The sequence below is a fragment of the Eretmochelys imbricata genome, chromosome 1 (genome assembly GCF_965152235.1).
Source record: "Eretmochelys imbricata isolate rEreImb1 chromosome 1, rEreImb1.hap1, whole genome shotgun sequence".
NCBI lineage: Eukaryota > Metazoa > Chordata > Testudines > Cheloniidae > Eretmochelys > Eretmochelys imbricata.
This window is the reverse complement of record NC_135572.1, coordinates 12,957,378-12,969,655: the sequence shown is the minus strand read 5'-3', so window position 1 is coordinate 12,969,655 and position 12,278 is coordinate 12,957,378. Positions and strand designations below refer to the sequence as shown.

At 42.9% G+C, this 12,278-nt stretch overlaps 1 protein-coding gene across 1 annotated transcript in view; it reads right to left on the bottom strand.

Moving 5' to 3' along the window:
* The window catches only part of C2CD3 (C2 domain containing 3 centriole elongation regulator), a 91,681-nt gene that overhangs the window by 61,831 nt on the left and 17,572 nt on the right, over window positions 1–12,278 (bottom strand). The window contains exons 12-16 of the mRNA XM_077836791.1: window positions 6,465–6,577; window positions 5,640–5,758; window positions 4,452–4,574; window positions 2,563–3,030; window positions 1,341–1,492 (exon numbers count right to left, since the gene is read on the bottom strand). Coding sequence (XP_077692917.1) covers window positions 1,341–1,492; window positions 2,563–3,030; window positions 4,452–4,574; window positions 5,640–5,758; window positions 6,465–6,577 — 975 coding nt within the window. The remainder of the gene's footprint in view (window positions 1–1,340; window positions 1,493–2,562; window positions 3,031–4,451; window positions 4,575–5,639; window positions 5,759–6,464; window positions 6,578–12,278) is intronic.

The following is a 12,278-nucleotide window of genomic DNA, read 5'->3' as shown; positions in this document are numbered from 1 at the left end:
ATTTGGGAGCACAACATACTGCCACTAGACTACAAAAACAGCCATTGAGTGTATGATTTTACTAGTTAAAAACCATTGAAAAAGAACAAAAAGATGAGTGACAATGGAGTGTTCCACAGAAACACCAAGGCCTTTAGTGGTAGTAGTCGGAAGACCAACATGTATTTACTTCTTGATAAATCCCAGTGTCTAACGTGCACTGAATTGAATAATAAAGCACCTTCCACCTAACTGAGGCACTAACTGGATTTGCTCCTCTGTTTAATTTGACTGAAATGTCATGAACCAGTAACTTGAATTAAAAATAATATATTTTGTGGCCTTTATTTTGATCAATTTTAAATCACTTTAGGCAGGCATTAATTGAAAAAAGCTACCATTAAATTAAGGAAGGAAGGAAGGAATCAAAATCCTGAACAAAAGAGGAAAAAAGAAACGTTCAGGAAAGACCACCTGATAATGAGACAATTACAACTAAAAGTTGAGCTATTCAGACAATATTTTTATGTAAGAAGCACTAACCTGTGCTGTATAAACTGACAGTGCCATGGTAGTCTTACAGATAAGATCACCTGCTTATTTCAGTCACGGTTTGGGAAAGGACAGATTAAAACAAGTGGAAGGCACCGAATACTGTTTATAATGCACATACCAATTTCTATGCTAATCCAATGTAACTAATGATAACTATGAAAGCCATGGCTTGCTATTTGAGAATGTTCAGGTTGATCTGCTACAGATATATTTTCTTACAAACAAGAGAAATTAAGTTGGTTTAGTTGGACAGCACTGCAGCGGTCTTCATTTCTATGGGCTCGTTTCTGCACCACAACAGTGCTGTGCAAATGGTGGATTTAAAGTAGTGAAAGTCACACACTTCACATTAGTGAACATCAGTGGGACCACAGTTGCTTGTCTTGTAGATTTTCTTGTTACAAATCTAGGGCCTGACCTTGCAATCATCAGCTATGGCAGACTCCTGCACTCATGTATGGCCCCTTTAAAGTGGGCTCTGCACAGACTTCTGAATCCACCTCCAAGGATCTGATTGCAGGATCAGGGACTTAATGCCAATGCTACTTTAGCAAAGTTCCAATGGAGAATATAGGTTAACAATAATTTGGATCAGACATTTTGCACTGTTGACAAAGCCTTTCCAGTCTGACCAAGGACACGTGTTTTAGAGTCTGGCCCTCAATTCTTGCATCCTACAATGCAGAGCAGACTCATGCTGTAAGCTGCTATAAGGACATACATTCTCATTCTTTCCCCTGCCACTGGTCAGCACATACTCCACACTCTGGTCAAAAACAGAACAAAAAGTTCAAGAGCCTGTTTACTTGAATGACATGTAAAACTGATGCAGAGGAAGCTTCACCAGTCCTAGTAGTCTGTCGCATCCAGGGGTTCGCATCTTGTTCCAAGCTTCAATAACCATTACATTGTTCTTCAGTCTCTTCAGATGTTTGGGAGTCAATGAAATAGGTATCACCTAGTATGGAAGAGAGTTTACTGCACAACTAGTAAATGAAGCAAACTACATTAAAACAGAAGGGGAAGCTGTTTGTCAAACACAGAGTATTCTGTTTTAACAGAGGAAGATTTGCCTAGTGGTCCGAGTACTGTTAGTTGGAGACCCAAATAAAAAATTCAGTTCAGGCTTGTCTACCCAGTTTTGGTAGATTTGGAAAACATACCATACAAAAAAAAGTGTGATTGAGATGGCAAGAGATTTTTATTTAGATTGTTTTAAACTTTTTTATTTGGGGGGGGCAGGGGGGAGTAACACCTATTTATCATAAATACCAGTGAAGTGACTTGGGATAAAAATATGTTTTTGATACATCTTTCAGTGGAACAACACCTTCAGTTAAGGCCTGAGGACCCCCACAATTCACATCTCTAAGACTCCCAATGAATCCTGCAATAAAACTGGGGAAAACAGATTTGACATTTTTAAAGAAAAAACCCAAGAAAAAACAAAACAAAAAACAACAACAGCAAAAAAGGGATTTCTGCTATAACAATTTGGTCAAAATGACGTAAATACAACAGTATGTGAAACATGGATGAGTTTGTATAACAACAGAAGTCAAAACTTTTGGAATTTCCTGGCTGAGTATTCTTCCCCTTAACATTGCATTAACTAGCTTTTGTGCTGACTAATGACTAATGTGAAGATAAAAAAATACAGGATTATAAAGAAATAAAGTCATCCCTCCAACCATACAGCATTGGACACAACATTCTAAGCATCTCTTTCCCTTCCCGCAAAGAGTAGTTGCCTTCTTTTCCTTGCTTTATTATATATGGGCTTCCCTGCCTACTTTCCTCTGGAATTTTAAAGGTCTTGTTTGGGCAATTCCAGGACCCACTGACCTGCATTTTTCATGGTTTGTGGTATGATCAAAGTAGTAATAAGAGCACTTTAATAAATCAAAAAAAGATAGACAGAGAAGTCCTTATGGCTTGTATTAAGATAAAAACTTGGGCTTGGGAAAAAGTTTGCCCGCACAGGAATATGCAATTTAGACAGCATAACAGGAGAGGTGTGTGACTTGCCTGAGAGAAGCTAAAGGCAGGTTGTGTTGTGCCCCACATGACAGCAGATCTTGTTGCCTCCTCTGTGCTGAACAGTTTGCAGTTTAAATACACATTACAGGAACCATGGATTCCAGAGTTTCCAGCAATAAAATCCTTCCCATCGGGCACCATTAACAATACATGCAATAATAATCCATCCTCTTCCGATGCATTGATTTCTGTCATCAAGTTACGGGATGCAGACAATGGAATGGATGGTGGTGACTGCAGCGCCCCTGTGCTGGGTACTTCTGTTCTCTTTGAGGTTTCCTGGTTGCTTTCTTTCAAAAGTCGAGGGCTTTTTGCATGTATAACATTTCTGTCAGCTTCTTGTAACTTAATCCCTGGACTTCTGATGGCATAAACTGGGGCTTGCTGGACAGTACTAGCTGACCTGGCATTGGCACTGCTAAAGTCTTTGTTATCAGCTGCTAGCTCCAATGATACCTGCATTATATAACGAGAAAATATTTAATCAGAATATCTGCCCTCTATGAAGAACAGGCCCAGAAATATCAAGTCAGAAATATATAGCATACTTGGTTTAACAACTGCATTAATTTTCCTTCCAGAACCCTAAAAGCTCATTTATGGATATGTGTTGATCATGAATCTCAACCCTTACTGCAAGAAATCCTATAGAAAGATTTGCTAAATAAAGCGATGCCTCTCTAATACGCCCCCCGCCCAGCCATGAAGAAAACCTGTACAATTTCAAACTTATGCAATAATACAGCTTGAAAAATGTACTTGATACCAACTAGCCAAGGGAAAAAATATTACCTCTCATTGGGCACTTTTTCTGGACATGTCTATATATTATTTTTGTCCACATTATATAGCATTATTTGATCATAATACTTTGGCATTGAATTCCTCCCTTTCATTTGTACTTCCTTCTCTCTTCCTATCTCTTCTCTTCATTTTTTCCTCTCCTGCTACGGTATTCTTTGTCTTTTCCTTCATCTTTCAATGATTATTCCAGTTTAATTTTTCTGTTTTGTAATATTTCCTTCCCTTTATTTCTTTCCCCCTTCATTTAAGCCACCTCTACACTCCTTCCTTTCCTCCTGTTCTTGGTCTCTTCCTCTTTCACCACTGATTTCCCCATTCATTTTACTTGTCTCCAAATCTCTCCCTCCTCAGGCTCCATTCCCTCTCTTTCCCGTCATTTGCACAATCCACTGCATTCCTCCCCCTGCCATTCTGTTCCTCCTTTCTCATCCATCCCTCCATTCTTCTCCTTTCTCACACTATCCCATTCCATTCTCCCCTGTAACCAACACAGTCATGCTTATCCTTCCATTCACTAACTCAGCCCATACACAATGGTCTCAATCTCTACACTGCTACTGAGTGGCAAGTAGATCAGTTCCCTGGCCACTCTGCTCCATAGCTTCCCCTGCTCTTGGGAGAAAGGAATCTGCCCACTCACCCTGGTCAGTGGGTTTTTCAAGTGTTATAATAGAAAAGACTTGCCATTCTGGTGGACTACAAAAGTAACTGAACCAACCTTTGCTTACATTCCCCAGGGATTCCCCAACTCTACAGGGCTGAAATTCCCACGTAGACTACTCCTCCTCCTCCTCCCCCTCCCCTTCACCTGAACTGGATGGTTCTACACTGTACTCAGCGGAACTACAATTAGAACTCCTGATTTTAAGACAGTTACAGGTGTCTCCCCAAAGCCTTTGTAAAATATATATATCAGGGTTCTACTCTACTGTAGCCACAAACCTCCAGCTTTAAGATGTGGCATCAAAGTTAAGAAAAAAAAAAAAAAAAAGAAGAAAAGAAAAGATATTCAGCCACCAAAATATAACCGTAAAAGATGATTTAACTCAAACATTGTATGGGAATTTATTTACCTTAATAGGTCCAAGCTGCATCTGACCTCCCTCTTCCTCCACAGGTAGTTCACAGCTGACAGTGAGCAATTCAGACTGAATAACCTTCCGCAGTGTAAGAGTTGCTGAGCCAATAAGTACCGGCTGAGGACAGAAAAATAATAAATTACTTCTAAGATTTCTGAAAGATTTTCTCATCAGGAAGAAACCCGGGAGTTATTGTGAAGTGACAACTTCTGAAGGAGCCTTTACACCACTGTTCTCCTTTTCAGCACAAAGTCTCAATGTTATATTAATACAAACCCAGCTTGTATAGAACTAAGGTTTCTATTAGTTCCTCATCCAGGCATCAGCATGGGATGATGGTAACGGGGAGATCTCAATTTCTGTGAGAATTTTGGATCACTGCAAGATAAGCATCCCAGATTCCAGGGATAGAATATGATTTTACACTTACCAAGGAGATAAATTATTCATCATTTTCCATTAGAAAATGATTATTAGGGCAAATGGAGAATGATATGTTTAATGTTATCGTCGATTATAACAATATCTGAACTGAGTTAAACCCACTCCCTGACTTTCTGTAGGCAGCAGATTACGTGAATGTGATTACTTACGTGTACTCATTTATCCAAAAGGAATATACATTTTATTTTTTTTCAAATGCACAGGTTACTCTAGTGTTTTCCAAGCTTTTGGCAGCTGAGCCCCTCCTTCAGGAAAATGAAACCAACCATGCCCCCTTTCAACCTTGCTGTGTTCTTAAAGGCCTACTCATCTTAATGTATACATCTTCCATGCAGTAGCACTGGGTTATGCTGGATTACTCATGTCTGTTTGATGGTTAATGCTTAAATCCACCCTCTACTCCTTAAACGGCAATCCTGTGATTTTAGAGAAGGGTGAAGGAGAAACATATTTGGGCTTTTCAGTCTTGAACTGAGATAGCAAGATGAACACCATATTATTCCCCTAAAAGCAGCTGCACATACCTCAACCCCTTTTAAGTAATAAGTACTGAGATATTTTAAAGCAGCAGCCCATTTGGATGCCATCAATTTTGTCTGTCCTTCTCTTGTGATTGAGATTAGAGCAATTCCAATACAGCACTGTAGATAATGTACAAAGGACATCAGATTGTACAAAAGTATTTGGGTGCCCAAACGCATAAAGTTTTGCTTACACAGATTAACTTGTGGCAAGTACCTTTTTCTGTGTGCTTTTTCTCATGTAGATTTTGAAAGCAAGATCAGAGTTCCACCAGTGCTCTATCATCATTCCACCAAAGTGAATAGGGAACACAGAACGCTGTTGAAATTTCACCACTGTAAGGAAGATTGACAGCTATGAGTCAAGTATGAGGGGGTAGCCGTGTTAGTCTGTATCCACAACAACAACAAGGAATCCGGTGGCATCTTAAAGACTAACAGATTTATTTGGGCATAAGCTTTTGTGGGTAAAAAAAACACTTCTTTTGCATCTGAAGAAGTGGTCTTTTACCCACGAAAGCTTATGCCCAAATAAATCTGTTAGTCTTTAAGGTGCCACCAGACTCCTTGTTGTTTTTGACAGCTATGATGGATGGAGTATGAGGATCAGAGTCAAGGGTTCTTGCTGGAACCTTAAAATAGACTATCTTGAGTTTTTAGCTATTCAATTCTGTTATAACAGAAACTTACCTTACCTTTTTGGAGGAGTAACAAATGCTCAGCCATACCTGTGCGTTAAGAAAGTTTTCTGTTGGGGGCAAGTCTGCTATTGCCATCTCATTTATTCATTCATTCATTTTTAATATTAAACTCAATTATGTTTAGATCCCTTCTCCCTGCAGGAGAGCATTTCATCTCCAAAGCCCCTGTGGTCCTATACACCGACCACCTATCCTGGGTCAGATGCAACCTATGGAGGTTTACGAGTGAATGTTTTGGGTCTTCCTTCCACAAAGCATAATAAAATATCAGAAAGAGCTAATAAATTTCTAAAAAGTGTAGAATTCAAAAAATTAAGATTAAGAAAAAATAAAAGTCTTACCTTCACCTGTGATTTTACTTGAAGCTATGCGAATCACTTCTGTTGTTAGGGAAATCTGTCCTGTTCCATTTTTGGAGACTCCCACTGGAAAGTGGTACTCAACAAAGAAAGTGCTACAAATGAAAAAGTGAATTAAAGATCCTAGGCTAACAGTGGTGTAGTTCCCCTTTTTTTTTTATTGGACGTTTTATCCGAGCGCTGTTGCTACTGTGACTCGATTAAAGAACTAAAGAGATGAAAAAGAATTTATTCTTCAATGTAATGCAATATTGTTACTTACACAACATCCAAGAACAACATTTGTTAAATTAGAGTTAAGATTGCTTAAATGCATTTTCTATCAAGGAAATAACCAATTAAGACAACTTTATTACCCAGACTAATCTCAATTCATATGCTTTACCCTGCAAACATCAGATTATCCAAATGCCCTCAGAGATTCTTCTTCTCCACAAACTTGCTTTCATTTCCAGGACGCAAACACCCACAATACACACATAGAGTTCCTCAAAACCATAGAGAAATACACAACCTGACCTTAAAATATCTTGATCTTGTTGAAGTCTATCAATGAGACAAGGTGGGTGAGGTAACTGAGACGTTTTGTACCTTGGGGGAGCACCCTGTAACCCCCCATATTCCTCATTTGTACATATTTGTGATATTACATATAAAGCATGCCTTGTAAAGTATCAGGGAAAATGTTATGATCTGCTGAGTCATTTACCTGTATATATATAGATCATTAATGTATGTGAAGTTATAAGAATTGTGTTGTATGGTTGTTATTAAGGCCTTGTCTACGCTGGCAAGTTTTTGTGTTGTAACTCCCGAGGTGTACACACTGCCAAGCCACTTAATGCACAGAAACTGCGCAGTTGCAGTGCTGTAAAAAAAACAAACAATCAACCACCCTGACAAGAGCCGTAGAGCTTTCTGCACTGGCCGTGTAAACACCCTGGTCGATTACAGCGCTGCGACTGGCCTCTGGGAGGTGTCCCACAATGCCTGTTCTCGCCTCTCTGGTCATCGGTTTTAACTCTACGTCCCTGCCCTCAGATGAGCAACCGTGAGCCCCACCCCTTAAATTCCTTGGGAATTTTGAAAGTCCCCTTCCTGTTTGCTCAGTGACTCATGCAGTGGTCTTGGTGCATCTTTCTAGGTGCCCATGCCTGCTCTATGCAATGCCAAGCTGCTGGACCTCATCAGCATTTGGGGAGAGGAGGCTGTCCATTCCCAGCTGCGCTCCAGCCATAAGAATGAGGATACCTACGGACAGATTTCACGATGCATGACAGAAAGGGGCCATGACCAGGATACGCTGCAGTGCAGGGTCAAAGGGAATAAGCTGTGGAACGCCTAACACAAGGGGCGGGAGGGAAACCACTGCTCCGGTGCTGCGACCACAAGCTGCTGGTTCTACAAAGAGCCGGACACGATATTCGGTGGTGACTCCACCTTCACTGCAAAAGCCACTGTAGATACTTTGGTCGCTCGCGATGCCAATCGAGAGTGGACCGAGCCAGGAGGAGGAAATCTTGGACGAGGATGTGAGGGGGAGCAGAGGCAGAGGATGACTCGGAGGTCAGAGATGCATGCAGCCAGGAGCTCTTCTCTACCCCGGAGGAGGCTAGCCAGTCACAGCTGTCGGATCTTGGCGAAGCACAAACAGGAGAGGAGGCCCCTGGTAAGTGGCTTTGATTTTGGGAATCACTGAAGCGAGTTGTTGGGGACAGGAGGGTTGCAGAAACCAGGCTTGTATCTGTATGATGTGCATACACCACATGCCTAGTCTGAGCAACGGAACAGGGTGTTGATTGACTCCCTCACTTCACAGGAATCTGCTTTAGAGATCTCCAGGAAACTCTCATGGAGACACTGGGCAATCTGCTGCCGCAGGTTCTTTGGCAGACCTGCTTTGTTTCTTGCCCCATTAAGGGTAACTTCTCCACGCCACTCTGCCATCACTGGGAGAGGGGGAGGACACCATTGCTGCACACAGACGAGCCGCAGAAGCCGCAGGGCAGAAGCCGCAGTCTTGGAGAAGACCCTCCCTTGATTCCCTGCTCACCCTCAGCAGCAAAATATCTTCCATAATGAACACAGTCTGTGGAAAATGTGGGGACAGGAATGATTATAAGGCCCCCTCTACAGCACTGGCTCTTCCCAAGAGCCACGTGCCCAGTGTACAGTATGGTCCTGGAACACTGATTTCCCCTCCCACTGCAATTACTCACCATTTTGGGGGTCTTCTAGCTCATGTGTGCTTGCCTAGGATCAGCCAGTTAGTGACAGGTATGTGAAAAGTGGCTGTGTTTTTAATCACTGAATCAGTGGTCTGTGTATTGCAAACAATGCTGCTTCTGTAAAATGTTCCATTTTGGCTTCACATATATGAACTTGGGAGCCCAGCCTCCCTCTTTGTTATCGCCGGCTGAACGGCAGCACAGACTTAGAAAGCGGCCACAAAGAATTAGAGGACTTTCTGCGTGATGCCATGATGCACTCCGCAGCTGAAAAACAAGAATTGAGGGAGTGAGGGGACAGTGAGAAGAAGGACCGAAAGGAGAACGCGGCACACCAGAACGAAGCCACAGAGCGGCTCTTAAATCTTATGGAGCGCCAAGCGGAGATGGTCCAGGCGCTACTAACACTGCAAACCGAGCAGCTCCATGCCTGCCCTCCCCTGCAGCCGCTATCACAAAACTCTTTCCCATGCACTCCCCAGACACCACCAACACACTCTTATCAACCTCCTGACTCCAGTCTGTACCCGCGGCATTCCACTCCTGCCCTGTCACAATCCAGCCCTGCAGACTCCCAGTACCCACTGCACTCAATACACAATGAGCATTTTGACTTCCCCTACGGTGATCTTTTGATCCGGGAAGAAAGTCCCTGCTTGCAGCTTCCTGAACAGGTCAGTGTTCTGACAGATGCATGCGTCATGCACCTTTCCGAACCAGCTTGCGTTAATGTCCATGAAACACTCACGGTGATCCATAAGCTCCTGGAGAACCATTGAGAAATACCCCTTCTGATTAATGTACTCGGTGGCTAGATGGTCTGGTGCCAGAATTGGCATATGCATGCCATCTATTGCCTCTCGGCAGTTAGGTAAGACCATTTGTGCAAAGCCATCTAAACTGTCACGCACGTTGCCCAGAGTCACGGTCTTTCAGAGCAGGATGCGATTAACGGCCCTGCACACTTCTGTCAACATGAGTCCAACAGTCGACTTTCCCACTCCGAACTGGTTAGCAACTGATTGGTAGCAGTCTGGAGTAGCCAGCTTCCACAGTGCAATAGCCACAAGCTTCTTCAACAACAGGGCAGCTCTCATTCTTGTGTCCTTGCACCACATGGCTGGGATGAGCTTCTCACACAGTTCCATGAATGTGGCTTTCCTCATCCAAAAGTTCTGCAGCCACTCCTTGACATCCCAGACATGCACGAGGATGTGATCCCACCACTCAGTGCTTGTTTCCCGAGCCCAAAAGTGGTATTCCACTGCGGTCAGCACCTCCGTGAATGCCACAAGCAATCTTGTGTAGTAGCCAGTACACATGGCGAGATCTATGCCGCACTCCTCTTGCCTTTGTAGTTTAAGGAATAACTCCACTACCCCGTGTTAGGGAGAGCAAGCAGCATAATGATCAACAGTGCAAGATCTATCCCTGCAGATGGAAGGGGCAGAGCATGCAGCACACAAACCGTTGAAAGATGGCGCCAAATGCAGACGGAAGCACAGGGATTGCTGGGATGCGAACAAATGCATCATGGGGCATTGAGACAGGACTCAGGATGCCCTGTGACCTCCTCCACCTTCCCACAACTCTTAGCGGCAGAAGAGGAATAGATGCTCTGTGGGACAGCTGTCCAGAGTGCACTGCTCCAAATACCGCTGCAAGTGTCACAAGTGTGAACACGCTATTGGACGGACAGCTGACAGTGTGAACACACAACAGCGGTTTCCCTTCAGCGCTCTCTGAGTGGCACTGTAACTGCCAGTACTGTAACTCTGCCAGTGTAGACATTCCCCAACTTACAGCATGTTTTTGGGTATCAGCCAGCTATTAGCTTCCCAGAGGCAACAGCTAGGAAAGTAACCAACGCCCGGGCGGGGTGTGAAACAACCCATCAACAGTGTATTGTCCAGCAAGGGGGCTACAATTCAATGACTCACCTGCATGAGGCCACACCAGGGGAATTGCTCAACCTTGCTTAGAGAGACTCAGCAATACCCCCAGACATGCCTGGACTTGTGTTTTCCAAGCACATGAACTGAGGGTATAAAACAGACAGAGTGGACACATTCTCGGCCTTTCTCCTTCACCCACCTACACTGCAAGCAACAAGGATGCTGAAGACTTGAAACTCCAACTGGGGGGACTGGACCAGATTTCAAAGGTGAAATCTGTATACTATTGACTGCAATATCCAGTGGGGTGAGGAAAAACTGCTTCTAGTTGCTGCCCAGTCTAATAGGGTGGAGAGTTTAGACTGTGTGCTTAGATTTTATTTCTTTTGGTAACTAACTCTGACTTTTTGCCTATCACTTAAAATCTATCTTTTATAGTCCATAAATTCATTTAACTGTTTATCTTTACCAGTGAGTTGGTATGAAGTGTGAGGGCAAATCTGCTCAGGTTTGACAAAGGCTGGTGTATATGCCCTTTCTGTTGTTGAAGTGGTAAACCAATTAATAAATTAGACGGTACATTCCTGAAGTACAGCGCCGGGAGCTAGGAGGGGTTGGGCTGGTGCCTTTCTGTGTGATTCCTGAGTGGCTCTGGGAGCATTCATGCAATATAGCTGGGTGTGGGGCTCCACATGCTGTTGTGCTGAGTGATCACAGCGCCTGGAGGGGCTTGCTGCTGGTCACTAGCAAGGCATTGTGAGAGACAGCCCAGGCTGGAGAGAGTTAAGGGGGCACAGCAGTCCCACAGTCTCAGGCTGCAACCTGGGGGGATCCCGTCACAGTAATACCTTTTATTTGACCAACTTCTGTTGGTGAGAGAGACGCTATTTTGATCGTACCCAGCACTCCTCAACCACCTTGTCTCTCTAATATCCTGGGACCAACACGGCTACCACGCTGCGTATTTTATCACTGTATTTTGTTTAGAAGTCTATGATGTGTTACTTTTTAAGACAAGGAGAGGAGGAGGAAAGAACCTCAGGACCCTGTTGAGATAAGGTCAATTGAACAAAGCACCAGCACTCAGAGAACCCTGGTTCCAAAATCAAACAAAGGCATACAAAAAAAAAATTACAGGAGTACTTGTGGCACCTTAGAGATTAACAAATTTCTTAGAACATAAGCTTTCATGAGCTACAGCTCACTTCATTGGATGCATAGAATGGAACATATAGTGTGATTATATACATATATATATACACACACACACACATAATCAGACTATGTACACACACACACACACACACAGATAAGTTATAAGTTACCATACAAACTGTGAGAGGCTAATTAGTTAAGATGAGCTATTATTAGCAGAAGAAAAAAAAAACTTTTGTAGTGATAATCAAGATGGCATCCGATGAAGTGAGCTGTAGCTCACAAAAGCTTATGCTCAAATAAATTTGTTAGTCTCTAAGGTGCCACAAGTACTCCTTTTCTTTTTGCGAATACAGACTAACAAGGCTGCTACTCTGAAACCTGCCATTTAGACAGTTGACAAGAAGGTGTGAGGATACTTAACTTAAGGAAATAGATTTAATATGTGTAATGACCCAGCCACTCCCAATCTCTATTCAAACCCAAGTTAATGGTATCTAGTTTGCATATTAATTCAA